The sequence below is a fragment of the Sylvia atricapilla genome, chromosome 21, assembly GCF_009819655.1.
Source record: "Sylvia atricapilla isolate bSylAtr1 chromosome 21, bSylAtr1.pri, whole genome shotgun sequence".
NCBI classification, from domain to species: Eukaryota; Metazoa; Chordata; class Aves; order Passeriformes; family Sylviidae; genus Sylvia; species Sylvia atricapilla.
In genome coordinates, this window is record NC_089160.1 from 2411731 (window position 1) to 2439722 (window position 27992).

The following is a 27992-nucleotide window of genomic DNA, read 5'->3' on the forward strand; positions in this document are numbered from 1 at the left end:
TCGCGATACGGCGACAGCGGCCGTGGCCCCGCCCCTCCGGCCGGCGTCACGTGAGGGCCGCGTCAGCGGCGCGGGTCACGTGGTGCGGCCGGGAAGGCGGCCGGCGGTCCCGGGCCGGCAGCGGCCGGCGGAGCCCGCGGCCCCGGTGAGTGCGGCCCCCGCTCGGGGCTCCCTTCCCTCCGTCAGTGCGGTTCCGGCCTCAGGGCTGCGCTCCGCCGTGCTGCGGGGCTGTCCAGTGCGGACCTTCGGGGCTCCCGCTCCCCTCCGTGCCTGCGGACCGGCGTCTCTCCGCGGCCTCAGGGCGTGCGGACCCGCCTTGGGGCTCCCGCTTTCCCCCGTGCTCCGGGGCTGGCCCCGGGCCGTTGTCACCGTGCTCCCGGCGGGGAGGGGTGTGCGGGAGGCTGCGGCGGTGCGGGGCCCACAGGGGAGGGGAGAGCACGGCCGGGGTCTGTGCAGCCCCTTGGCGGGATGTCCGCGGTGTGAGGGCGGCCGGGGATCGGGGCTGTCCCCTCAGCAGCGCTCCTCCGTGTCCCAGCGCAGCCCCGGGGGCAGAGCGGCGTTTCCTGCTCCGCCGCAGCCCCCGGCCGTTCAGCGGGACCGGAGGAGCTCCCGGGGTCCCGCAGCACCGCCGGGCTCCGGCCGCCTCTGCCCGCCACGGAGCGTCCGCCTTTCGGGTCCTGCCACAAGTCAGGCTGCGCTCGCTTGGAAAATCCCTCCTGAGCTCCCATCAGTGGCCGGAGAAAGCCTCTGAGCGCATGAGTCACGGAGCTCCCGTTCCACATCTGGGCTGCTCATTCTGTCCCTCTGAAACACCTTCTTAGTGTTTATCCCTGTGTCACCTTATGATGGCAGCGCTCTGTGCACAAGCGCCTTTTTCTAATTAAAAGCGTAGTGTGGGTATTCTAGAAAAGGGCTAATAGTTGTTGATGGTGCTTTGGGGTGAAATCTCACAATAATGAGCAAAAGCAGCACAACTTAAGTGTTGTCTCCCTGTGTTCGTGTTCCGGAAATTGTGTGTAAGTAGTGTGAAGTTGAAGTCTTAAAGTCTTTCTTGCAGTCAGCAAAGGTCGAGTTTCTGTGTTTAAATACTTGTTGAAATGTGTGGATGTAAACAGGCAAAGATTTGGTAGTGTGGGACTTTGTGTGGATGACAGTGCCTTGTGTGAGCACAAACACAGTTTGATTAGAAATTAATAATTATAATGTATTTTCTTATTAGAGAAAAGACCTGAAGCTTTTTTTTTCTTCCCAGGTGGCAAAGCAGGGAAGCAAAAGCTAACATTATAGGTAGTTTGCTGTCCTTACTCTTCTTATTTTTACTGTATTATGCATTCCACGTTGTTCTGCTGAGTACTTTGAGACTGAGCTTAAGGCTGAGGAGCCCCCATTGACCTTGGTATGCTCATATAACAAGGAGTTATAAATTACATTCTACTCATAATATTTCCTATGATTTTTCCAAGGAAACATTAATGTTTTCCAAAAATCTGACTTCAGGAGCTTGCGAAAAGCCAAGAACGACTTAAAGGATTTGCTAAGAATTTGTTTTAAGTACTGTAAAACTCATTAGAAGTGAACTAGAATGTTTTCAATGTGTGCTTTTTTTTTTTTTTTTTCCCTGCGCAGTTGGTATAGAAATAAATTCCCTGAGTGCAATTTCCACCCTCCGCTGACCAAGCAAAGGCTTGTTAAAGTCTTGAGCAACATGAATTACAACCTATTTAAAGCGTCACGTAGCTGTGACATTTATTGCAGATGCACAGTTTCTCTCTCAATGATTAAGCCTCATCTATCCATGGGCCTATCCTGCATATCTCCTATCTAGTCACACTTTCAGTGGCTCTGTTTGCACATGAACCCTATAAAACCTCCTTTTTCCCTGTTGGACCCATCTCCTGTAGCACTTTTCAAGCCTAAGGATGAGATGATGCAGCTTTTTCCCTTTCCTGCCCTTTGCTCTTTGCCATAGGTCCCTGCAGACACTGACAGACACCTTTTTTCCATTTAATGTAATAAGTCATTTAGCTTTCTGCTGCCATAAATAAAGTGAGCTAAGTAGCACTTGGCCACTTAGAAATTTAATAAAATCCGAAGGCTGTAATTAAACCCACGAGATTCTGCTGCTGGCATTTGTGTGGTATTTGCCAAGCTGTGACCTCTTTTAATTTCAGCAGCTATACATTGAAGGTAATTATAAACTGGTGAAAACTGGAGCTGTGCAGGTGACCAGAAGCATCTGTCTTTCCCAGCTATATTCCTATTAATTCCAAACTTGGCACAAAGTGTGTTTGTGGGGCACAGAGCTTTGCTGCTCTGTGGTGCTTGGGTGTACTCAGATATTTGAAGCACCAAAGTGCCTTTTTTAGGGTTAAATGGGGCTCTTGAGTATTTACTGGTGTTGTAACTTCCTTTTTGCATTGCTCTTTTTTTTATATTTTCTTTTTTTGATACTGTGGGTTTATGAATTACTTAACTTTGACCTCATTGAGCCTTATTTCTTCAGATATTTAACTTACAGTGGCATATGTTAGCACATCAAAAAACTATTTAGAGAGATGAATGAGTGTCTCAGTCACCTTGTGCTTAATCACTTTTGAATTTTCCTTTCCATGGGGAGATATTTCTGTTGGAAGTAGAAATCACCTCTTTCTATTGTTTCATTTGCTTCATAGAAACACTGACTGACTTCCTTCAAGAAAATGGAACAGAGCTGGTAACTTGTAAAAGGAACTGCCATTTCTTTGTGTTGTCAAATCCTGAAATTCTTTATTAACTGATGGTAAAGGGGTTTTATAGATGGAGCAAAGCATTGGTTAAGAATAAAAGCATTATTTTTTTCTCTAAAACTTGTGCAATTTATAACTGAGCATCTCAGGTCTTTTCAGGACCTCAGCTTCAAGGCTTTTCTCTATAAGAAAATACATTATAATTAAAAAATTAAAATAATTAAAATTTTTAAAAAAAATTTTATAATTAAAAGGATGTGTCCATACTAACTTGCATGAGCTGCAATATGGATTGCTGCAGATATTTTGACTTCTAAGTCTATTTTCATGTAAACTTGGGAAGATGCTAACCCAAATGAGAAGAACTAGGATTAAATTGTTAATATCTGTGTACCTTTTGTGTGCATCTAGTCCTAATTAATTAGTGTAACAGGTACTTTCAGTCTGCTTAGTCATGAACTTCCTTAATTTAAAGTTGTCAGGAGGAGGAAATATGACAAATATTTCATTCAAGTTTCAGCCAAAATTCCTTCTACCTTGAATCACTTGTAAGGGAGGCAGAGCATCAGAAATGAAATGAATATGACAAGGTAGAATACATCCTCAGATTGAATTTAAATTTAACTGGTTGTCCTGGGAATTTTGCAAGGGGAAGAAAAAAGGATTTGTCTATTTAGAGTCACTGTGTATAACCCTATATGTCCTTCTGAGAACATGATCTCTGTGAAGCTTCAGGAGCACTAGAAATCCAGACAGCTTGGATTTTGGACATTTCAGCAAAAAACAGAGATTGAGAAACAGTTATTAACAATTGGTAATTAATAATGCCATGTGACTGACTGAAGAGACCAGTATTGCTCATTAGATTTGGACATGTCTTGTGTTTTAGAGAGCAACCTGGTTTTGAAATTAATATAAAAATTGTTAGCAACCTGCAGCAAAGCAAATAAAAATCCACATTGGTTTTCTTCCCCACCACCAGGGAGCTGTGAGTGATGCTCATGTCAGAGAGATCTGGGTCATTCTTAACTGAAGGTCAGAGAGCAAAAAGAAGAGCCACTTTGGTCCAACAGATAGATTCTAGTGATGGAAGTTTTGGTCTCAGTCCCAGTACTTCAGGGCCTTGAGGCGTACAAAAGGAAAAATAAATTTTTTTTTTTTCTTATGCCTTTATGGTTTTTGTTTGAATTACAGCCTCTTCCAGGAAAGGATTTTCTCTGCTGTATTTATGAATGAACAGCAGAAGAGCAAGGAAACAGACTGAGAAAATGGAGGAAATAATTTGTCCATACCAGCTGTAATAATAATAGACGTGAAAAGAAGTTTAATGTTATTTTTACACATTTAAACAGTGGGGTTTTAATGCTCTGGTGGGCATTTGGTAGCAGTGCTCCTGGTTACTGTGATCAGTGATAATTCAGTGTTCTGCCAGTGTAGCTGCTGTTCCATTGACTGAGAACCTTTAACGTTGTATCCTGGTTTTGTAAAAATGGATATTACTGTATTTGCAGCTCTCTTAAACCCAAGCACAGGCCAGGAGCTCAGCAGGTTTTCACAGCTGTACCCCAGCTCTCCTCCATGGCAGCATCTTGCCAACCTTGGATTATTTTAGACAGCAGCTCGCAGCCAAACTGTCCCCTTACTTAATTTTTATTTTCAAAGTACAATAACAAGGCACTTCAAGTCGGTCATGTACCTGCAATGCTTTTAAACTCACATCTCTCCAAACCTTACCAGAGGGCTGGTTGATTCTGTGATGTCTGATTTCAGTCCAGTGTGCCTGGTTGTGCTCACAAAGTTCCCTGTGTGTCAAGTGCTCTTTGCTACTTGATTTGTGTTTCAGGCTTGTGGGAGTGTTGGTGTGTCCCTGACTGTGGAGTCACAATGCTGTCCTTGTTTGCTGGGTGTGGACTGAGCATTCCTCAGGGAAGAGCTGGGGGAAGCACAGAGGATCCCATTTCAACACCATGACAGGAAAACAAGTGTTGTCTTAGGTGGTTAGTGGCTTTAGTAGTATTTTGTACCTCTGAGCGTGCAGATCAGCCTGAGAAAGGAGCTGCTGTATGGAATTGGCTTAAAATACACTTTCCTGTTGGTTGATGATTCTTGTGACAGTTGTACATTTCTGTGATGTGTTGATATTCACACACAAATACTGAGTGTTTCCAATAACTCAGCTCTTGTAAGAGCAGGGGAGAAGTGAGGTCTGTAATAAATCCTCAATAACTCCTCAGGTAGAAGTTGTCTTCTGTCCCTAGCAGGGATGAGATGTATGTCCTCTATTGGAAAAGTCAATATTCCCAGCTTTATACTTCTTTCACTGCTTGTTCATTAAATTCAACATTTAGTTTTTGTGCATCAGGGAGGTAAACCTGTTTGTGTGGTGAAACTGCCTTGTATTTTTACATGGTTTGTGGCACGTCTCAAAGTGAAAGCAGAGCCCTCAGGCCTTCTGTAACAGGGAACAGTCTGGAAATGTCACCATGGAGCAGGAAAAATTTATTTTACTAAACATCAGTGTAATTGAGTTTTCCAAGATGAGTCCTCAGGGTAAGATAACAAGTTAAGCTTGTGCTTCACTTCAGCTCATCAGATTTTACTGCTGCTTTCATTGCTGCCAAACATTAACTGTGATCATTTCCCTGGTCACTAACCTCTCTGTCAATGAAACCTTGCAGTACTTTTTTAAAATATTAACAAAAATCTGGAGTTTTGCTTCTTTTGCCTTCTTTCCTCCTCAGTTACTTAGCAGTTTATGCCTTGGGCAAAAGAAGTCCTTTTCATTAGCTGTTATTTCTACAAATTTCGTTTAGGTTCAGTATCTTTTTCTTTTTTGGGCTCGTTTTTATGAGCAAAAATAGTAATTAAACTCTTCAGAGGAGCAGAAATGAAACCTTTCTGAAGGAGGTGTGGCAAAAATCTTGATTTGCATCGTGGGCTAATTTCAGTAACACTTGTTTTTGCAAACATAGTTCAATGTATGAGAGAGAATTGTGGAGAAACAGAGTTATCAGCTGTGCCGCTGTGGCTGACGTGTCATCCTCTTGTTTCAGCATTCCAAGAGCTGCTCTCTCTCTCCTGCTTCTCCCTGTAATTTAATATCTCACACCAGTGAATCACAGTTTGCTGCATGCAATTAAATGATCTCCCATGTAGTCCAAATCAAATAACAGGTGTCTGAACACTTTCCCTTTTTGAAAATTCATGGGAGTAAGTAGGTGAAGTTTTCCATTCTGCTGATACGTGCTCAGATTCTGACATCTGCCAGAGTTACATGTGGTGAAGGAGGTCCTCTGTTAAATCCTGGAATCCTGCACTAGTTTGGATTGGAAGGGACCTGGAAGCTCCTCTCATTCCAAGCCCTGACATGAGGACTCCTTCCACCACATCCTTGTTTCCATGTCCATCTCTGTGCAATTCTTTAGGAGTTAATGTCCTGCTTGTTTTCAGCCACCAGCAATGAGAAGAGCTGAGTAGAAGAAACTCACAATGGAGGCAAAATCTGTGGCCATCAGTGTGGAGGGGATGACCTGCAACTCCTGTGTCCAGAGCATTGAGCAGCACCTTGGAAAGATGGATGGGATCCATAACATCAAAGTAAGTGGCTCCAGCACTGCTTCTAGCAAAGGTTTGGATGAGAAAACACGATAAGTTGTGCTCTGAGAGAGGAAAATTATGTAGGAGGAGTTTATTCTCTATGTTTCTTGGCAGGCTGATGTTGGGGGTCCATTGGTGTTTTTCTGGTAAATAAGAGAAAAACAGATGCTTGCTTCACTGCAGTAGGAGTTAAGTCATTGTTGCTCTTAATTAATTTTCTGCTTTGCAGTTAATTCAGTATTGTGAAGTAATGGGAAAAAAAAAAGGCAAGAACAGGGTTTGTCCTAGTTCAGGCTTTCTTTGCCTGACTCAGTTTTAACTGTTTTCTTAACTCAAAGGAAATACCAACATTGTTAATCTTTCTTCTGTCATGGACAAAGTATTGGACAGTAGAATATTCCAGGGTGAGCTGATCATCCTTGCAGAATACATAATTTCACAGTAGTTTTAATAATGGAAATAATTTAAGAGCTGGGAGACTTCTATAAAATTTGTGACCTAGTCTGTGGTAGAAACAACAGTTCTAACAACAGAAAATTGCAAAGTTTATTTATTTAGTGTCTGTGTTCTGAAAGCATCCTGTTACATTCTCTAGTTGTTGATTTTACTCCAAAGAAAATAATTTCTTCCTGCTTTTATCAATAGTGCTTTTAGTGGGGATATCTTAGGTGAACACTTCCTTTCCCAGAACTGGCCACAATTTTAATTTGGGATGTGTGCAATCATTGTCTGGAGCTGGTTTTGCAAGACCCATTGTGGTGCACCTCCCCTGCAGAGCAGGTGCTGCCCAGCTCAGAGCAGTTCCCTGTGGCCTGAAATAGGTGTTTGTGTAGAGAAATTTTGGTGAAAAGCAGCAAAATTTATAAGACAGATAATTTTTCATCTTCCTTGAGCTGTAAAGGAGCTTTAATGTGAGTGTGTGCTGTGACAGCAGAGCCCTGGAGCTCTGAACATTCCCCTGTGCATGGCCAAATAAATCACTGGGTGCATAAACCCAAGTAAAGGCTAAAAGCAGCCTGTAAAATAATACCCTCAAACAATCTGATTGCAGAATCTTCTCTTTCTCCTTATTCTAGCAAAATATGAAATTTTGTCAGCCCTGTGTTTTCTCAGGTGATTTCTGAGAACACACAGGTGGCTTTGGATAGGACAGGGGGATGTATACAATGTGCATCCCCAGTGTCTTTCACAAAAGGAATGAAGTAGGCTTTTAAGAGGACAGTATTAATACTTTTGTATTTAGGTTTTTGGGTAAATACCTTATCCCAGTGCTATTTCAAAAGATATATTGCAAAACCTTAGTCTGAGTAGAGCAGGACTCTTAAGAAACTTTAGGAAGTCATATTTAGTAATTATCCTTTTTACAGCATCAGAGCTTCAGTCTAGGCAGATCAGTTGATACAAAAAATTCTCTGGGAATAGTAAAACCAGGGTTTTGTGTCGTGATTATGAATTAGGCCAGCAAGGGACATGAATGTTGGATGACTAATACAGACAAACAGCTGCTTTTAGGTTATTCTGCAATGAAACCAATAAATGTTCATGTTGCTAATTCTGCTAAGGCCCATAATTGGGACAGAAATGAGGAAAGGTGGTTCTTAAAATGATTTAACTGATATAATTTAATCATGTTTGTGGTCTTTGGGTTGTACCTTTGCCCAGAGGAAAGATAGAATTGAATTGATAATGTGTTGGGCCTCTGGCAGACATTGCTTTTTCCTTTTGGAAACTGCAATTATTGTGTTTGATATACCCTCTGTTGGGAGCAAATTAAATTGAGGCTATGTGAACCATCAGATGGGAAAGGTTATTACCAAATGAGGATGTCTCTGGATCACCCAAATGTACAGAGAGAGGAAAAACAGCTTCTTTAATGTTTGTCATGTGTCAGGTGTCTCAGGTGAGTCTTGCTGAAGTCTGATGGAGGTTTTTGCTCACAGCAAGTTACCAGCCTGTGCCTCCATTGCCTGGAAATGCTGGGCTCCTTTCACTGCTGCTTAAAACTGTGGGTTTTTTTCAAAGAGTCTTTTTCTTCCATCCTTGTAGCCTGAGGGCAAGTTACTCCTAACTGCATTAGAATTACTGCTAACTGATTGGAATTTCTTCTGTGGGCTGTTCTGCTCCAGGGATTGAATTGGGTTAGTCATCCTAATTTAAGTGACTTTGGCTCTGGGAGTTTCATTAAGTGCATTGGTGCTGTCTGGATGTTGCAAGTAGAAGCGGCCAGACAGACTCCTGAAGGATTCTGGAGCTGGGAATGGGCTGGGATCTGTTCTCTCCAGCCCTGTCATTGCACAGGAGAGCAGGAGTTACTCAGTGGTGGCTTTGCTCTTTGAGGAGTGTAGTGAAAGTTACACTGGACAAGTATTGCTAATCTTTGCGAGTAAAAGCAGTTTGTAATGTGGTGCAGTGTCAGTTCCCAGCTCTTGGTGTTGCAGTTTGCTCAATTGCTTCGTTTATCCCCTCGAGGTCTCTCTGGAGGACAAAAACGCTGTCGTCATCTACGACTCCAAGCTGCAAACTCCAGCGACTCTGCAGGAAGCCATCAGTGACATGGGATTTGATGCTACCCTGGCTGATTCAAACCCACAACCTGTTCAACCTGACACAATTTTCCTCACCCTCCCTGCCCAGTCAGCACTGACACCCCGGCAGATCTGTGCTGCTCTGCTGAGGAACAAAGGGATCATGGATGTGAAAGTGTCCTCTGATCAAAGAACTGCAGTGGTGACTTTCATCCCTTCCATCACCAATGGCAAGCACATCACCCAGATGGTGCCAGGAGTAGATTTGAACGTTTCTGTGCCAGAGGTAACACCTGGAACCTGGGGAGATTGCAGCTGGTCCCAGGTGAGCAGCGCTGTGCTGCGCCTCAGAGTCGATGGGATGACCTGTCACTCCTGCACCAGCACCATCGAGGGGAAGCTTAGCAAACTGCAGGGAATGCAGAGGATTAAAGGTAAAACCTGACTGTGTTTTTATGTAAATAGAAGCTGGCAAATTGCAGGGAATTCAACGGATTAGAGGTACAGCGTTAGTGAGTTCTTCTGTAAATTGAGGTTGGCCATGTTTGTCCTCTGATGGCATTGCAGGTTTTAGATGACATAGCTGAGTGTGATAGTGACTCTTTGTGGGCCTGGGTATTTAATTATGTTTTTAATGTGGCCTAGAAATGAAGAAAGGAGGCCACATTGTGGGAAGGATGTGGCTGTTACATGTGTGATGGTATTCAGTGGTTGTTTTGTATTTGGAAGGGAGCCTGGAGTAGTTGTGTTCCATAATTTTATTACCACTTACATAAATCTCTAATAACAGATCTATTTTTTTAAAATTGTAATTAATAACAGTTAATCCTTTCTGTCCAATTAAAAGTTTAAAAGGTGAGACCAGCTTACTGATACAGTTAGCTTTGGGATAAGTGTATTGCCATAGACCCCAAAACAAGGATAAATTCAGTAAGAGGTAGTGATGCCATTTGTGAAAATCCTGAGCAAAGGTCAAAAATTTGAGGAGGAGTTGAAAATTGTTGTAGTAGTAGACAAAAACTGGTTGAAGAACTAAGTTGTTTGATCTTTACCAAACCAATGGAATCTCCTTTCTGTTGCAGTTACATTTCTGACCATTTAAAGTGTTGCTGGAAAGCTTTGACAAGATCCTGTGATGTGCTTATTATGCTTAGAGCAGTGACACACACTTTATTGCTTAATTTCCAGTGTCCCTGGACAATAAGGAAGCTGTTGTTGTCTACCAGCCTCCTCTAATCACAGCAGAAGAAATAAAACAGCAAATAGAAGAGGCAGGTTTCACAGTAACCTTCAAAAAGCAGCCTAAACCCCTGAAGCTCAGTGGGATTGACCTGGAAAAGCTGAAGAATGCTCAGCCCAGAAGCTCTGAGGCATCACAGAGAGAAAACTCCAGCGAGACTGGCACAAAGACAGTCGTGTTCAGAGTTGAGGGGATGCACTGCAATTCCTGTGTCCTCAACATCCAGAACACCATATCAGCACTCCCGGCAGTGACCAGCGTCGTGGTGTCTTTGGAGAACAAATCTGCTGCTATAAACTACAACCCAGGCTTAATCAGCATAGAAATGCTGAGGAGAGCTGTGGAGAATGTGTCTCCAGAGAGGTTCAGAGTCAGCCTTCCCGAGGAGCAGGAGAAGCTGGCACTTCTCCCCACGCTGGAGTCTCCACTGAAATCTCACCCTGCTCCCAAGGATCCCGGCCAGCCCCTCACTCAAGTTGTTGTGATCAATATTGAGGGCATGACTTGCAGCTCCTGTGTGCAGTCCATTGAAGGAGTGCTGTCCCAAAAGGCAGGTGTGACATCTGTTCATGTCTCTCTCCCAAATGGAAATGGGACTATAGAATATGACCCACTCCAAACAAGCCCAGAAGACCTGAGGTCCTCAATAGAAGATATGGGATTTGATGCATCTTTTCCAGGTAATAACACCTGAAACAGTTTTAAATTTACAAGGGTTGTGTAGTTTTAGGATTTGGTACCACCCAAGATGACATTTAGCAGCTGACATACACTTTGTGCTTGCCAAGAGAAGCTTTGTCTTCACTGCTGATGAGATCATTAAAGATAATGTGCACATCCTTTAATACATCAGATTGATTCAAATGACTGAGGTGTCTGGCAATATAAATGTGTCAGATAAATGCTGGTTTATGTTAATAGCTGCAGGAGTGGTTGGGTGCTCACATTTAAAGATTTTTTCACCCTGTTCCTGCACCAACAAAGCATCCCCTGAACTCCTGTAAGGAGCCTGCAGTTCCAGACCCTCTCTCTAAGGGTAAAAACACTGATTTTCCTTATGAAACATGCACTTGCTTACAAGTTCAGCTTTGTGCTCCAGGTAAACTCAATAAAACTGTGTAAAACTAAGGTTGCAGTGCAGAGGTTTTGCTTACAGCTACAGGAGAGGACAAAGGATGTGCAGCAGAACAAGGACAACGAGGTAAGGCAAAAGAAAAAATATTAAGAAACCAGTTAGGTTAATCAGTGGCCCAGCTTTGTCTTGTTTTCTTTTGCTGACTCTTAACTGGCAGAGGGGTGATGGATCAGACTGACAAGGTGTGTACAATCACCATTTCATTTTCAGTCTCAGTGAACAGCTGTGTGTCACAGCAGCTTACCCCTCCCTGCACTGGCTGTTCACTGGGTCACAAACTGCCTTCTCCTTTCCAGCAAAGGCAGAGCTCCCTGTGGCCAAAGCTCAGCCCCACCCTGAAGCACAGCTGGGCTCTCACAAGCCTGAGCCACCCTCCAAAGTGCCACCAGCCCACCTGGACAGGCAGGAGAGCAAGACCATCTCCAAGTGCTACGTGCAGGTCACAGGAATGACGTGTGCCTCGTGCGTGGCCAACATCGAGAGGAACCTGCGAAGGGAGGATGGTGAGATGTGTGTCACTGTGGCCTCTTACACTTCCAGGATTTGTTTGGAGGATCCATCTGGCTTTTGCAGTGTTTTTAAGGGGTGGGCTGTCAGGGCAGGTGTTCCTCCTCACCCCTGGCTCAGTGGGTGGGAACAGGGACATCCTTGCTGCTTTATGGGCATGCTCCATATAATGAGTATTCCAAAGAATATTGGGATCAAATAGGGAATCCTTTTCAAGGTAAAACAGTTCCTTCCTCCTAGAGGGAGGTTCCCAGGTGTGCAGCAGGGAGATGTGTGCTTCAGGGAGTTGTGAGAAGGGACAGTGTGAGTGGATTAAAGGGACACAGGTTAATTTTAGCTCTGCGAGTCAGGGCAGTGGTGTCTGTGATTATATTTGCAGGAAAAAATGACTGCATGACTGTGATGTAACAGAGTCATTAATGCAGACTGTGTTTAATTGTTGTAAGGATGATGGATGGGTTTAGAGTCAGCCTGGATTTTAATTTTTTTTGTACTAGAAGATGGATGAATCTAAACCCTCTCAGTAAGATTGCCCTGTTAGATCTGCCCTTTCTCATACAGGTTGTCCTGAAAAAAGGCTTCCAGAAATGGTAAATGCAGGTCAGAGAAATATGCAGCACTGTGTTTTAGAAGAACTTCAAGGAAAAATAGATAGTTTTTCATATAGCATGGAGAGAGTGTTTGTAATTAGACTGTTAAAGGCATGCTGCTCATGTGGGGTGATGCTTTCATCTGTCACACCTGCACTGAGGTGCTGCTGCAGCTTCCAAACACGAGGATGGTTTTCTTTATTTACAACACAGAAGCCTTCCCAATTTCAATCAACTGCACCCTCATGCTATAATAAACACAGGATGTTTCCTGATCTGCCACTGACACATTGTTTTTTCAGGAATCCACTCGATCCTGGTTGCCCTGATGGCAGGGAAGGCAGAAGTGAGGTACAACCCTGCTGTCATTCACCCTGGGGCCATTGCAGAGCTCATCCGGGAGCTGGGCTTCGGAGCCACCGTCATGGAAAACTGCGGGGAAGGAGACGGGGTTCTGGAACTTGTTGTAAGCTGATCATTAAACCCCGCCACCCTCAGCTTTTTATTCCTTTTCTCTGCTGGATGTGCCTGTGCTAGTGTCCACTTCCTGGAGTGTAGTCATGTAATGGAGGTTAATTTATAAAAAATGGAGTATAAGGGTACATCAGGTATGTGTCACACACATACCTTTGTCTTGTCCTGCAAACTGTGCTGACTCGCCACTACTGCACTGAAAATGCAGGGAAATATTCCTGTATTTTTGTGTCTGGTTTTCCTGTTGTCAGAATTTACTTTTTTCTTTTTGAAGCTGAGTGTAGCTCAGTGTCCTCCAGCTCTGAGACTGAACATCCAGCAGAGCTTTAGCAGGGCTTTATAACCTTGTCCCTGTGCTGTGCTTCCTCTGGAGGGGTTGGAGAGGGCCCTGAGCAACATGATTTTGTGGGAGGCATCCCTGCCCATGGCTGGGGTTAGAACTGGATGGTCTTTAAGGTCCCTTCCAGCCCAAACTGTTGTTTGATTCTACAGTGCTCACACCCCAGATCAAAGCAATAAATAATGCAGCACAGTCACAAGCACTTTTCCTACTTGTTAAGGTGCATTTACCAGGTTACCTCTGCTTTGCTCACAGGAAAGAACCTTTATTTTGCAGGTGAGAGGGATGACCTGTGCCTCCTGTGTGCACAAGATAGAATCCACCCTCATGAAGACCAATGGTGTTTTGTACTGCTCCGTAGCCCTTGCGACCAACAAAGCCCACATCAAATATGACCCTGAGGCCATCGGTCCTCGAGATGTCATACAAGTGATAAAGGTGGGTTTCGTGTAGGCACCAAGTCTCTTAAAATATCCAGTGTGCTTGGAAGAGTTACACACCCCAGAAGTAGAAGGAAAGGTAGTTAAAGAAAAAAATAGGTCTCTCTCCTTCCATGTTCTTCTTAGTGCAGGTTTCTGCAGCGAATTTGTGTGTTCTGGCTTAAAAATGCTCTGTTACAACTTTGCCTAAGTTTTTAAAAAGCAATACTGTGAAAGCCAGGTTGTAGTAGACTTGGAGATGCCAGCTATAGGTTTGTAGAAAAATAAAGCACATTTATTTAAAAATAAGTTGCTGTAGCAGGTGAGAGGTGAAATAAGTTTCTCAGCCTTCTCCTTCAGTTTCTCAATTTCTGTGCTGTAGGAACAACCATTTTGGAAAGCCACACTTTAGAATAGTAATTTATTCCAGAAAGGTTAATTTCTACATCAGATTACTTTTCTCATTTTGAGAAGTAAGTAAACAGTAGTAACAGACAAGAGTAACTAAACAATAATAACATTTTATATCAGAAATGTCAATAAAGTTAATCAAAGGTAAGACTGGCACCGTCAGTAGTTTGGCAATTACTGAGCACAAAGTGTATTTTAGAACTGACTGTTCTTTTTTATTATTGTGCTTTTTTTTTCCCCCTTAGGATTTAGGTTTTACTACTTCCTTAGTCAAAAAGGATAGATCTGCCAGTCATCTGGATCACAAACAGGAAATCAGGCAGTAAGTATTCCTGAACATACTAAGATTCCATAAACATCTTTGATTCTTCTTTGTTACTCAACCATCAATTTATGTCTTTTTTTCTGTGACTGTGCAGACTTACTACTTAAAATATTCTCCAGCACTTGACTGCAATACAAGTTTTTTTTTCCTTTTTTTTTTTTTTTTCCTCTTTTTAAATCTGAGGTGGAAAAGGTCTTTTGTGGTGAGCCTGGTTTTCTGTATCCCTGTGATGGGGCTGATGATTTACATGATGGTGATGGACAGCCAGCTCTCCGATGCTCACACACATCACAACCTGAGCAGGGAGGACATGGAGGTCCTCCACTCCTCCATGGTCCTGGAGTACCAGCTCCTACCAGGATTGTCTGTCATGAACCTCCTGTCATTTTTACTCTGTGTCCCTGTACAGGTGAGTGGGGTGATGTCAGCTCCTGCTTTGTCAGGCTTAAATACTCAAATCGGAAGGTGATGCAGAAATTAAGTTTGAAAAGTGAAGGCAATTATGCTGATGCAGAATTCTTTTGAGGTTTTTATGTGCTCCTGCTGTTGCCAAAATATTGAGTGCTGGGGAATCCTGAGCAGGGCAGGCTGTGGAGAGCCTAGACAGAACCTGAAAAACATGAGAGCTAAAACTTAAGGCATCAAGGCAGCTCCTGAGTCCCACTGGGAGGGCACTGGGAATACCTCAGAGCGCTGTGGGAAGACCACAGCCCTGGCTGGAGCTGAGATTTTGTTTGGGGAGAGGGGCAGATAACACAAATGAACTGGGAAAGCTGCTGCTGTGTGTTAGAGCCGTGTGAAATGCCGTTGCAGGTGTTCGGGGGCTGGCACTTCTACATCCAGGCCTCCCGAGCCCTGAGACACAACACAGCCAACATGGACGTGCTGGTGGTGCTGGCAACGACCATTGCCTTCCTCTACTCCTTCATCATCCTCCTGGTGGCAATGGCTGAGAGGGCCAAAGTGAACCCTGTCACCTTCTTCGACACGCCGCCGATGCTGTTTGTGTTCATCTCGCTGGGCCGCTGGCTGGAGCACGTGGCAAAGGTGAGCAGAGCAGGAGCCAGGACACTGAGAATCATTGCACAATCCTAGGAACCTTGTGAAAACACCCCATGCAAAAGCTTTGCTGGGTTCTTTTAACCTTCCGTGTTGTAAAATTACCGTCTTTAATAACTGCGCTAATAAAAGTTTGACTTAATATCAGACTGTTTGCAGAAAGTGTTGTCTCAAAAGGGTAAATTGCAACGCACATAGTTGTTATTTACCCAGCTTTTTTTTATTTATTTTTTTTTATTAGTATAGTCAGAAAAATATGAAAATTATTATTCTAGGGTAAAACCTCAGAAGCACTGGCAAGACTAATTTCATTACAAGCTACTGAAGCTACTATTGTTACCTTGGGCCCTGATAACGTTCTTTTAAGGTATCTTGCTTTATCATTTGCTTTTTCTGTTGTTCCTTTTTTGTTGTTAATATGCTTAATTCACAGACAAATTTGACTGTTCTATAGAACTATGAAGCAAATAACTTCATATTTGCTGGCAGATAAAAATATTAAAATGCAGAAATAACACTGCTCTGCTTTGGTTTATTGGTTTATTGCTGATTTTTTTTCTGTGGTAAGACAATCAGTGGATTTTCTTAAGTGGAAAGTAAATAAAAATATGATAAAATAGGCCATTTCAAAGAGCACTGTGACTTTCATGGGATCATTTTTGTATGCACTAATGCCAGCCAGTGGGGTTGTGCTTTGTGTGTAGTGCCAGCTCCTTTGCTTGGGTCACTCCAGTTCCAGTCTCTTATCAAACATTTGCACCATTCCAGTGAGGAGCAAGTGGATGTGGAGCTGGTTCAGCGAGGTGACATTGTCAAAGTGGTCCCAGGAGGCAAATTCCCAGTGGATGGCCGTGTTATTGAAGGACACTCCATGGTGGACGAGTCTCTCATCACAGGTCAGCATTTGCTTTCTCCCAGTGTCAAAATCTTTTCCTTTAAACAAATCTGCAGAGGGGAAGTCGAAGCTGATGTCCCTCCCCCTTGTTAGGAGTTGGCAGGTGTCCCAAAGGTGCCTTTTTCAGCAGTCTTGTGTCTGTTGCTGCCTTTCCTCAGGTGAGGCCATGCCTGTGACCAAGAAGCCTGGCAATACAGTGATTGCAGGCTCCATCAATCAGAACGGCTCCCTCCTCATCTCGGCCACCCACGTGGGAGCTGATACCACCCTGTCCCAGATTGTTAAACTGGTGGAGGAGGCCCAGACCTCTAAGGTAGAGTATCATCCAATTTAACACTTGAGGTTTGCTGTCTCATGCAGGCACCAGCACAGCAAATCCCTGCAGGGGTGCCTGAAACTGCCTGGATTTGAATTGCAGCTGCATAATGAAGTATCTTGGTGAATAAGGACTTTGATCCTGTCTGCTGAGCCGAGTCTCATCCTGTTATTAAGTAAATCTGTAATTATGAAGTGGGGCAAGCCAAGTGTGCTGCAAGCAGCAGCTGTGATCCTTCTCTTCTGTGCCTTCAGACACAAACGTGGTGGTGCTGAGTGATGTTTCTCCTTCCCAGGCTCCCATCCAGCAATTTGCAGACAAACTTAGTGGCTACTTCGTTCCTTTTATTGTGGCTGTCTCTGTGGTTACCCTTTTTGCCTGGATTGTAATTGGGTTTGTGGATTTTGAAATAGTGGAAAAATACTTTCTGGTAAGTAAATCTCCTTAAACACCTTCTGAAATATTTAATAAACAGCCTTACAGTTCTGTTAGATTGCAGTGGTTCCCTTTCTGGATTACCCTTGCAGGCAGTTGCTGACTATTACTGCTCTTCTTATTTCATTTTTTACATTATGTATTTTTCTTATATTGTATCATTCCTGCATTTATACTTAAAGAGAATCCACAGTAATTAATCAACTCTGGGAAGTTAGGATTAAAAAAAAGTTCATTAAAAGAAGTAAATATTAAACATAAAAAATTTCCCACCATAAATCTCTCCTCTGTGGGAAAAAGAAGTCCCTCCTGTTACAAGCTCCAGTTGTGTCTGTAGCTCTATGTAAATTCATCTTGGCATTCAGTGGAATTCATCTTCATTACACATTCCAGAGGAGGGTCAGGATCCCAACTTGGGCTTAAGGGTTGCTTAGATCACAGTGTTTCTTGTTTCAAAACTATTTCTGATTAGAATTTCTCAGTTTCCAGGAAAACCATCTTCATATCTGCTTGTTTTTCTTCCCTACTGTATATTTTTGTGATAGAGTATCTTTTATTGCAGTGCATCGTTAAAGAGTTGTAGCATGTCATGTCTTTTTAGGAAAATGTCCTATAAATAAAACAGTTGAGGGTAGATGCAGTATAGAACACAAGCTGGTTAATTAATCATTAATTTAATCATTTATCTTACATTGGAACCCTGGAGGCTGAAAATTTCAGGCTTTCTGTGCTAAAAGGCCCTGACCCTCAAGCAAGCACTACATTTGACCTGAGGCCATGGAACAGGCTTCCAAAATTGAGTGATAGCACTGGGATTGTGGGGGTGTGGTTTGAATAGAATTGTGTGATATCACAGGGTGAAAAATAGAGAATTTACAGAATTACTAAATAGTAATATATATGGGGCCATATGAAAGATTTAAGGCATTGTCTAAGTCCTTCTTCTTCACCTTCTTCTTAGTTTCAGGTGTTTTTTTCTAATTGGGTGAAAAGGTCCACATTGCAGGCCTTGAGTGGTCAATTATTGGGTTAAAAATATCAATAATATACGTGTCATCTCGTTATTGGATAGTTTATTCTTAAATAACCTGGAAAGAATTTGAGACACCTCCATTTTCTACCTTGCTAGTTAGAGCTCACAACTTGTGAGACTGTAATGTAGATAAGAATTAATAAACGACTGAGTCCAAACACACAAACTGCATCTCCCATGTACCAATCCTGGCTCTAACACAAAGAAAAGAAGATAAAAACTCTCACACCTTAAGTTTTGCATACTTTGCTTGTGGTTTACTTTAGCATTAACACCCAGCAGACGTTTCCAACCTCCAAACCAACGCATAGCCAAACGCTTGTTGTTCCTATTGTTTGATCCCTTCCCCTGACCAATCCCTCTCCGTGCCCAGGGCTACAACAAGAGCATTTCAGCAGCAGAGGTGATCATCCGCTTCGCCTTCCAGGCCTCCATCACGGTGCTGTGCATCGCCTGTCCCTGCTCCCTGGGGCTGGCCACCCCCACTGCCGTCATGGTGGGCACCGGCGTGGGCGCCCAGAACGGCATCCTCATCAAGGGTGGGGAGCCCCTGGAGATGGCACACAAGGTGGGCTGTTGTGTTGTGGTTTTGAAAACAAACCAAGTGAGAGGCTCTAAGTCAGAAATAAAATTTAATGAGAAGAAAAGGAAAATAAAATAGAATAAAATAAAATAAATACAAAAAGAAAAACCAGTGACAGAGTCAGAATACAACCTGATCAGGGTGATGGAAACAGTCCAGACGAGGTGGTCTTCCTGAAACAGAAATCTTGTAGAAAGGTCTGGTAGCTCCAGTCCTCTGGGAATCCAGTGGGTGAGGGCTGCTTCTACTGTCCCAAATCCCAGCTTATATCCAGGTGAGAATGCTTGGCTCTTCCCCATGGGCGGAGCATCTCACAATGGGATGATGAGTCAAGCAAAAGGCATTGATGGGCCATTAACTGAAGATGGTGATAGAATACATCCTAAACTACAACCCAGGACATGTTGCTAGAAGGACATGGAAAGAACGACACCGAGTCCCGAGTCGGCGTCAGGGCAAGAAAGGTTTATTTTGAGATTCGGGTTTATGTAGTCTTTGCAGTTTGAGCAGGGATTGGGGGATGAGGTTAACTGTGACGGAGGGTGGCTGCTGTTAGGAGCATGACAAGACAAGGCAGGCAACAGGAGGTCAAGAAGGAATGCTTCTACTTTATTTTTTCTTGATTCTATAATATATAGTTTTACAGACAGGTCAAGGTTGGTTACACAGGTAGCCACTTCTTCGACCTCGTTGGTGAACATCACCATCAATTATCTTTCTCCTCCCAGAGGAGAAGAATTTAAACAATTCTAAAAATATATATAGTTCACTTGAAGCTGCGTGAGAACAAAACGCAAACAGTGAAAAACAAGCCAACTTGAAACAACAGTTAACACCTCTCTGAACTGCACTGGTCAGCCCAGAAGTTCATCAATTTGTCCTTCCCCCTGGAAGGAATGTATTAATTACCAAACATCAGTCTTTGTTTTATAATGAGTGAGAAAGCTCCAGTAGAAACTATCAGAAGGCTGAAAAAAATGTGGAGGACACTGGGGGTGCCCCAAGGGCTGCCCAGCCTCAGGAGGGGCTTTTGGCTTTGCCAGCTGTCTGGAGAAGGTGATGGGATGTTCCGTGTTGGGTCATTGCTCCGTGTTTGAGAGTTTGGTTAAAGTGGATGTAGAAATGTGCTCCACACCCAAGCACATTTGTTTCCAAATAGGGAAAGGAGGGTTCAGATTTTCTCTGATTATTATGGAAAAGCATCAGAACTTTCTGCTCTGCGCTCATTGGCCTTGGTCCAGTGCCAGCACAGGGGCTCTGGTTGAGCTTTGGAAATGTTCCTCAAAACCTGTGGCTGTTTCTATTGGCACTAAGGCAAAATTGTCCCTCCCTGATAATCCTCTGCTTAAGAACAAGCTCAGAGGTACTCAGGGCTTTTTGAGGTGTCTTAGCAGGGTGTCAGTGGCTTTTGCTTTTTGTTTTTGTATTATCTGTTATTTTCTTCTTTATTAAAACCTTTGCTTTACAAAAGACACTTGAAGAGCCCTCTCACAAATATTATTAAGCCACTCTGAGAAGCTGCAGGTCAGCCCTCAGATTTGATACATATTCAGGGAGCTCATTACACTCCGGCCACGTGTAAGACAGTCTCAAGTGGGTGCTTTTCCAAGGGATCTGCCCCACTGTGCTGGGTTCACCCCTTGAAACCCTCCTGCTCCCCTGCAGGTGAAGGTGGTTGTGTTTGACAAGACGGGCACCATCACCCACGGCACCCCAGAGGTGATGCAGGTGAAGTTCCTGGCCGAGGGGAACATCCTCCCTCGTCACAAAATGCTGGCGATCGTGGGGACGGCGGAGAGCAGCAGCGAGCACCCCCTGGGAGCTGCCATCACCAAATACTGCAAAAAGGTGAGGGGCTGCCACACACAGCCTGCTCTCCCCTGTGGGACAGCCTCTCTGGCAGGACATCAACGCCACAAGACTCTTCGTGCAGGTTTAGTTGCTGTCTTTACTTGGGAAAGCTGAAGCTTGTGGAGCCACGTAAATCATTCTGTATTAGAGGCACCATTCCCACCTAGATTTTGATGATTATTTCCCTCTTCCTCTTTGTTCAGCTGCACCTTATTTTGTGGGCTTTATAATTGCATCATGCTTTGATATATTTTAAGTTTTCATCAGTTTCCATCCTCTTTTTTTCTAGGAGCTGAAATCAGAAACCCTTGGGACGTGTACGGATTTTCAGGTGGTTCCAGGCTGTGGCATTAGTTGCAAAGTCACCAATATTGAAGCATTACTCTACAGAAGGAACAGAATGGTTGAAGAAAACAATGTTAAAAATGTGACACTTGTGAAAATTGAGGAGAATGCAGATGAATCAGTGCAGCCTGCTTTGATCATTGGTGCTGAACCACCAAGTAAGTTAATTCTGGGTTAGGGAATAAAATGGACAATTTTTGGCCTTTAGGATCCTGAGGAATGAGGTCAGTTTTCTGCCTTGGAGAACTGGGCTGACATCAAGGCACAATAGTTGCTCATCAGTTCATTTTATACTTGCACATCACTCAGAACATTTAAGTTAAATACAATTTCAAGTTGCCTGTTGAATATGGGACTGGGAAATCAGACTGGAATTGTCTGCCAGCTCTCTCTGGCTTTAGTTTGCTTCATCCCAAGTTACCATTTGCTAGCCCAAATTATATGTTTGCATAACTGATTAGTTTCACTCAAGACCTGCTCATTGTTGGGTCTTGCAACTCCATTGGGCTGTTCATAGAAATCAGAAGCACTGAGGAGGTCACTTGGTCCTTTACTATCCTTTGACCTGTGTTTTTTGTCCCTCTGACATGGGGTGACTCCCCAGGACTGAGGAAATGTTGGTGAAGGTCACATGAAGAGATGGTAGAGCAGAAAGTATTGAGGAATTCTTTATTTGTGTTTGTGTTCCCTGCAGTGGTGCTGGGGGAGCGTGGCTGTGGTGAGCTGCAGGGAGGCTCCCTGGTTATCCACATGCTGATAACATTGTGTTTTCTTCCTCCAGCTGCTGTGACCTCTCAGAAATACTCCGTTCTCATCGGGAACAGGGAGTGGATGACCAGGAATGGCCTCGTGGTGAGGAATGAGGTGGACAAAGCCATGATGGAGCACGAGCGGAGGGGCCGCACGGCAGTTCTGGCAGCTGTGGATGGTGAGTTCAGGCCTGCTGCTCTCTTCAGTTTGGGGCCACTAAATATCACATAAAACATCACAGAAATAGAGATTAATAAGTAGTGATGGCATAGCAGCTACACCTGAAGCAGGGTAATGGGATGAACAGAGATGATTAATCAGTTTTACAGCATCTTCTTATGGGAAAGGCTCTTCCTGCCTTGGCTGACAGGACACTTGGGTGTAATTATATAGTGCAAAGGCTTCAAAGAAAGCAAAAGGGGAAAAGGAGAAAGAAGGAATTTCTTTTTCATTATGGTTGTACAGTCCATGCTCTGTGCTTTAAACCTGCACCAAGACCTGTTCTCATCCCACTTCTTACTGTCAGTATGAACTGGTTCTGGAACTGATATTACTCGGGGGAAAAGTTACTTTTTTTTCTGAAATTAACAAAGGTCTTTATTACAAACACTTTCTGTTTTCAGGAGTGCTCTGTGTCTTGATAGCAATTGCAGATACTGTGAAGCCAGAGGCTGAGCTGGCAGTGTACACTTTGAAGAGCATGGGGTTAGAGGTTGTCCTCATGACTGGTGACAACAGCAAAACAGCCCGGTCCATTGCCTCCCAGGTGAGCTGCTGTCCTGTGCCTGGTGCTGGTTTCAGCAGGAAGGGTGGTGTGGCATGTTCATACTGCTGGTGGCTGGTCTGCTGTGAAAGATGGTCGTTGAAAAAATTTGGAATAAAGAATACAAGAATTTTTTGAATGGGAGTAGCATCAGCTGTGAATTCAGAGCTGTTTTCGTATCACCAGCTGGGTTTGCTCTTTAGTGATAAAATGGGTTTCACTCCTCCTGGCCACATCCTTGCAGGCAGGAGCTTTGACAGCTGCTGGAAGAGCTGTGTCCTCTCTCTCTCTCTGCTCAGGTTGGCATCACCAAGGTGTTTGCAGAGGTTCTCCCCTCGCACAAAGTGGCCAAAGTGAAGCAGCTGCAGGACGAAGGGAAGAGGGTGGCCATGGTTGGAGATGGCATCAACGACTCCCCAGCCCTGGCCATGGCCAACGTGGGAATTGCCATTGGCACAGGCACCGACGTGGCCATCGAGGCAGCTGATGTGGTTCTCATCAAGGTAAGAAATCAGAGTGAAAGGGGCTGTAGGAGGGGTCAGGAGCTCAGGATGTTTTGGGTGATGCACAGTCTCTATCAGCCAGAGAAGTGGAGCAGAGATTGTCTTCCGTTGCCACACTCCAACTTTAATTACCCCCAAAATGTGCAGTATGCAGAAAAACATGGGAGCTTCCTCCATGGGATAGTCACTGCACTAAACACGGTGAAGACAAAGTGACCTGTCCTTTGGGAAACATAAATTCCATTTGGGTAACTCACCACGGTACCTCCAGGGTTACAGGCACTTGTTCCTACACATCAGCAGCTCCCTGGCAGACTGAGGTGAGTGTTTGGGGCTGTCCTGGGAGGGGCTGTGGACATCACTTGGGTTATGATGGATTGGCACTGAGCAGAGCAGCCTCCAGAGGGCTTCCTGTGCTTAGCCTGTTACATCCAGTGCACTGTGGTGAGCTGTAAGACAGGACTGTGGGGACACCACCTGTCTGCTTTCTGTCTGACTGCTCCAATAAACATTTTCACCTGCAGGATGACCTGATGGATGTGGTAGCAAGCATCGATTTATCCAGGAAAACTGTGAAGAGGATCCGGATCAACTTTGTCTTTGCTCTGATTTATAATCTCATTGGAGTTCCCATAGCTGCAGGTGTGTGAGTGCTGCCTGCACTAATTGGATTGGGCTCAGTGAGTAGAAGATGGCAGTGATTTACTCCTGTTGGGAGAGTTTCCATTGTCTTTATTTCTGGCTGTCAGTAAGGACAGAATTCTCTGCCTGGGGATGTTGCAGTGGAATATTTGTGAGCTCTCCTCACACTGTGGCTACTGTGGATGTGCTCAGCACATCAAAATAGCTTCAAGATAAAAGGTTTATTGAAAGAGCCTGATCCAGTTTTATTGCAGGGTGGGCAGGACATGCCACCTCTGAGTTTCAGACTGAGGTTCTAGTTGAGATAAACCACAAATCCTTATGTATTAAATATTGGTCATTTAAACTAAAATCCCATTTGCTAACAAATTTTAAAACTAAAACTACACAGTCTGTGTGAAATTGTCTATTAATATCTGAATAATGCAGTGTTCCTGCTCTGAACTTACTGCTGGTGTCATTTTCTAGGTGTCTTCCTGCCCATTGGTTTGGTTCTGCAGCCCTGGATGGGATCTGCAGCCATGGCTGCCTCCTCAGTCTCTGTTGTGCTTTCTTCTTTGCTCTTAAAGATGTGAGTAGGAACAGTCCAGAGGTTTGTAACTTGGATTTGAAGCTCAGGTCATTTACTTTGAGTGACAGAAAATAAATGTGGGACTGTGGGAGATTTTGAAGGCTTTTGAAGAACAGTTCAGGCAAGTCTGTTAATTTCTAATGTGAAGAGATGTACAGATCAGAAGCATTCAGAATGGGAAATCCTTAGTGACCTTTGTGTGTTTGTGACACTTTTACACCACAAGGACACAGACTCTGAGATTCAGAAGGCTGAAATGACTCCTTTATTTTTGGGATGTCTGCCTTTTATACTATTTTGCACAGACCAATTCCATTGGTGACACAGAGGCAAAACCTCTTCACTCACATTGGTCAGAGCAGAGGGACATCAAGAAGAAGTCTCTCCTAGGAAAAGGAATGAATAACAAATTTGCAGTTACAAAAACATCTCTCCTATTTACAGAAAATCCCCTGGGAAAAGAATTTAAAAAACCAAAACATCTCAGGCATGAAACCAGGGCTGGCTACATATTTGTGAGAAGTCTTGTTGGTCAAATTACAAATGCCTCTGCCTTGTGCATGATCAGTTTCTATCCATATTTCGGTGTACTTCGGCCTCAGAGGTATTGATGCATTTTGGTTTTTCCTTCCTTAGGTACCAGAAACCGAGATCAGAGAAGCTGGAGTTCCGTGCCCGTGGTCAGCTGAGGCACAAGAGCCCCTCAGAGATCAGTGTGCACGTGGGGATTGATGAGAGAGGGGCTGGCTCCCCCAAGCTGAGCCTGATGGACCGAATCATCACCTACAGCAGAGCCTCCATCAACTCCCTGCTCTCCGACAAGCGCTCGCTCAACAGCGTGGTCCTCAGCGAGCCAGACAAGCACTCCCTGCTGGTGGGGGATTTTGGAGAGGAGGATGACACAGCCTTGTGAAAAACGTGCTCCTCCCACCCCACCACTAAGGCAAAACAAAAAGCCACAACCAAAACAGCTATCCTGAGCTCTGTGCATGTCCTGGTCCTTGTGGAGGTCTGCTGGGTGCATTTCTTCTTCAGTCTAGAGGTAGTCCTTGCAGTGACTTTACAGGGTCTTTTGTGGCTTTTGGGGTTTTTTTAACCTAGACTTACCAAAAATATCTGGTGTGGGGCTGTTGATGCTCACAAACAGGGCTCCCGTTCCATGGAGCTTGCAGTATAGCATTTATTTTGGCAAATTGTCAAAAAAAAAAAAATTTAAGGAAGCAGAAACTGGTTTCCCAGCCTTATACCAGGCTATTTTATGCATAGTGGAGTTCAGTACTGTGTTAAAAACTTGTGAATTTGCTTCTGCAAAATCCAGAAGGTTCTGTTTGCAGAGAGATGTGCCTTACTTCAGAACCCTCTCACTCCCACAGCCTGCCTTCTGCCAGAAATGAGTCCTCTCAAATGCCTTTTCTTGTTATCAACATCTGGTTCCAGCTTTTCACACTCCAGACTTCAAATCATCTCCATGGGATCCAGATTCCTGCGTGGCAGAAAACAGGGATTTCTGGGGCTGTACCCACACTGAGCCCTGCACATCCTGCCCCAGGACTCTGCCCTGAGACTGCCTGAAGGTCCTTTGGGTTGGGAGGTTTGCTCATTCCCAGCCTCTCCTAAGCCAAAAACTCCTGCAACACCTGAATGCAATATCAGTGTGAGGTGTTTTTATCCAAAGTGTTCAGCTTTAGGAAGGAGCGGTGCTCACCACCAGGATCTACTGGCATTCCTTCATTGAACCTGGGGAGTTTATCACTGCCTTTAAAATCTTTACAGGCTTTTTCTGTAAAGTGTGTGTTGCAGGAATGGCCCAGCATCACTGCGCTGCTTGATCCAAACTCCCTCTGCTTTGGTCTGTGCAGATCCAGGCATTGTGAATTCAGACAGCTGTCATTTGTTGCTGAACTGCAATATCAAAATGCAGCTTTTGATCATGAAATCATTCATATCAAAAATACCCTCAGTGAGAAAGAGATGCTCATCAGCAGTAGCTCTGACTCACTGAACCTTGCTCTCCCCATCCACTGCTGAGGCAGTTGTTGGCAGCAGTTGCTGGGTTGAATGTTGAATTTTATCATGAACTGCAGTCCATGATGTAAACGTGTGCCAGTTGTGCTTGTAGAGGAGAAATACTCAGTTTGGTGAAAACAAAGAGATTCTTTAATGTTCTGCTTTTTAACTCAAAGCCTGCTGTCACGCCATAGATTGTGTGTGTAAAAAATCCTGAGTAAACAGCTCTTGCATTTTATCTGAGAACCACCAGAAAGATCCTGTTGTGTGAGAGCAGAAGAGCTGTGCTGGGGGACGTGTTGTTAGGGAATCAGGGTACCCGTGTGGCAGTGAGGAGAGCAGAATCACATGCTGCTGCTTCAAGAAACAAAATATTTCTGTAGCAGGATTTGGGTTCTTAATATCTCTACATGAATACAGAGTATTTTTATAAATTAGATTACACATGTATGAATGTGTGGTGGTGTTACGTGCTGAGATCTGTCCCTGCACAGCCATTCCATGAGGTTTGCTTCTCAGTTTGCAGCAGCAGAGCTGTTCTTGCAAAGCAGATCATGACCCAGTGCTGTTTGATGGTGTTAGGATGGGTTTTAGTGCTTCACAATCATGCAAAGATTTCAGTTGTCTTTATCCACCCTCCTCAGTGTTCTTGGCACAGTTGTGCAGGTGCAAGGGAGGGATTGACATGTTTCTGTCTGTGCTGTGGGTGCTCTCAGTCACCCCTTCAGATGGGAGTGGATGGCATGGAAATGACACGTCACCCTCCCACTGCAGGAAACAGGGAGGTAATTCAGCTTTGAATTCCTGGTCAGTAAATGCAGCAGCATGAAGAATTTGTTAATCAATTCCCAAATATATTTTTAGAGCACTTTGTCTTCAGCCTTTTGTTGTCCAAATGCTGTGTAGGTTGAATGTACACGACTTTACCTCCAACTTTTTCCCAAGATGTGTATTTTTTTCTAGGCTTTATCATTTTCTGTGAAACTCAATGTTTGATCCAGGTACTTTTTTCCAAAGCAGGACACTTAGAGAGTTTCAGGATTATCAGGGAATAAGGAACAGCAGCTGCTGGTGATGTGAGAGCAGCTTTGTAGGGACAGCCAGAGGATCTCTGGGGAGAGGAGATAACTGAGCCCAAGGGAGGTGGGGGAAAGGTGGTTGTGATAAACTCAGATTTTTGAAAGCAGATTCTCTGTCCAGCACTCCCCAAGGGTGAGGTAATGACTTCTAGGATGTTTATCTTGTGATTAAAATATTACAAAAGGTGCTTTACATTGAAGAACCAAAATCCCTTTCAGTTTGAATGTACAGTGCAAGTGGAATCATGTGTGGGAGCTCAATGTTTTCCCAAATGTAAATGTTTTAATATGTAAATAGATTGCTTCTGTTGGAGAAAGTTTGGATTCAGAAATTTAAAGGATCACTTGGAAGCAGTCAGCTACAAACAATATTGTATTACTTCTTTGTCTATTTTGTTTTCTGTGTCTAGCTATTTATAAACCTGTCCTCTATTTAATAAAAAAGTACATATGCTCCAGGCTTTAAAAGTTACCCTTTGAATCTTACAAAACTTACTTTTAAAAGAATTTAAAACACTTGAAATTTTATACAAAAAAAGAAAATAAAAAAGTGACGTTGCCGGAACACAATGGAAGCAAGAAAACACTTTTATTTATTAAAAACTACACTTACAGTTTTTGCTTAGAACTTTCAACATTTTTTTGCTTAGAATTTTCATTTAAAATGTTTTAAACTGGAGAACTTCTGTTATTCAGTTTTAGGGATGAAGAATGGAGAAGTGAATGCTCATTGTAATGTTAATGTGGGGCTGTTACAGTTCTTTGCATCTCAAAACATGTTGTCTCACGTTTCCTATTCTTTTAAGGCTGTGCCTCCATCATTCTAATGGCAATTATAAGCTCTGTAATAAAAATGTAGCATCTGAAGGCA

At 43.8% G+C, this 27992-nt stretch overlaps 1 protein-coding gene across 1 annotated transcript; it reads left to right on the forward strand.

Moving 5' to 3' along the window:
- Nucleotides 1-47: 47 nt before the first annotated feature.
- ATP7A (ATPase copper transporting alpha) lies at nucleotides 48-27984 on the forward strand. The gene is made up of 23 exons (XM_066333929.1): nucleotides 48-145; nucleotides 6177-6323; nucleotides 8793-9282; nucleotides 10037-10768; nucleotides 11520-11726; nucleotides 12623-12786; nucleotides 13411-13572; nucleotides 14210-14286; nucleotides 14473-14698; nucleotides 15103-15336; nucleotides 15624-15715; nucleotides 16117-16244; nucleotides 16402-16556; nucleotides 16855-16989; nucleotides 18401-18595; nucleotides 20276-20458; nucleotides 20751-20964; nucleotides 21588-21734; nucleotides 22180-22322; nucleotides 22619-22822; nucleotides 23347-23464; nucleotides 23933-24035; nucleotides 24672-27984. Exons 2-23 carry the CDS (start codon nucleotides 6216-6218, stop codon nucleotides 24946-24948), a joined length of 4494 nt encoding a protein of 1497 aa, XP_066190026.1. The 5' UTR covers nucleotides 48-145; nucleotides 6177-6215; the 3' UTR covers nucleotides 24949-27984.
- Nucleotides 27985-27992: the final 8 nt, after the last annotated feature.

What these genes read in the sequence shown, in the direction of transcription:
- ATP7A (XM_066333929.1), top strand. Translation starts at nt 6,216, where the DNA reads ATGGAGGCAAAATCTGTGGCCATCAGTGTGGAGGGGATGACCTGCAAC. An exon ending in ACGGGGTTCTGGAACTTGTT is followed by an intron (nt 12,787 to 13,410) that starts GTAAGCTGATCA and finishes TTTATTTTGCAG; the next exon opens with GTGAGAGGGATGACCTGTGC. An exon ending in TAGTGGAAAAATACTTTCTG is followed by an intron (nt 16,990 to 18,400) that starts GTAAGTAAATCT and finishes CTCCGTGCCCAG; the next exon opens with GGCTACAACAAGAGCATTTC.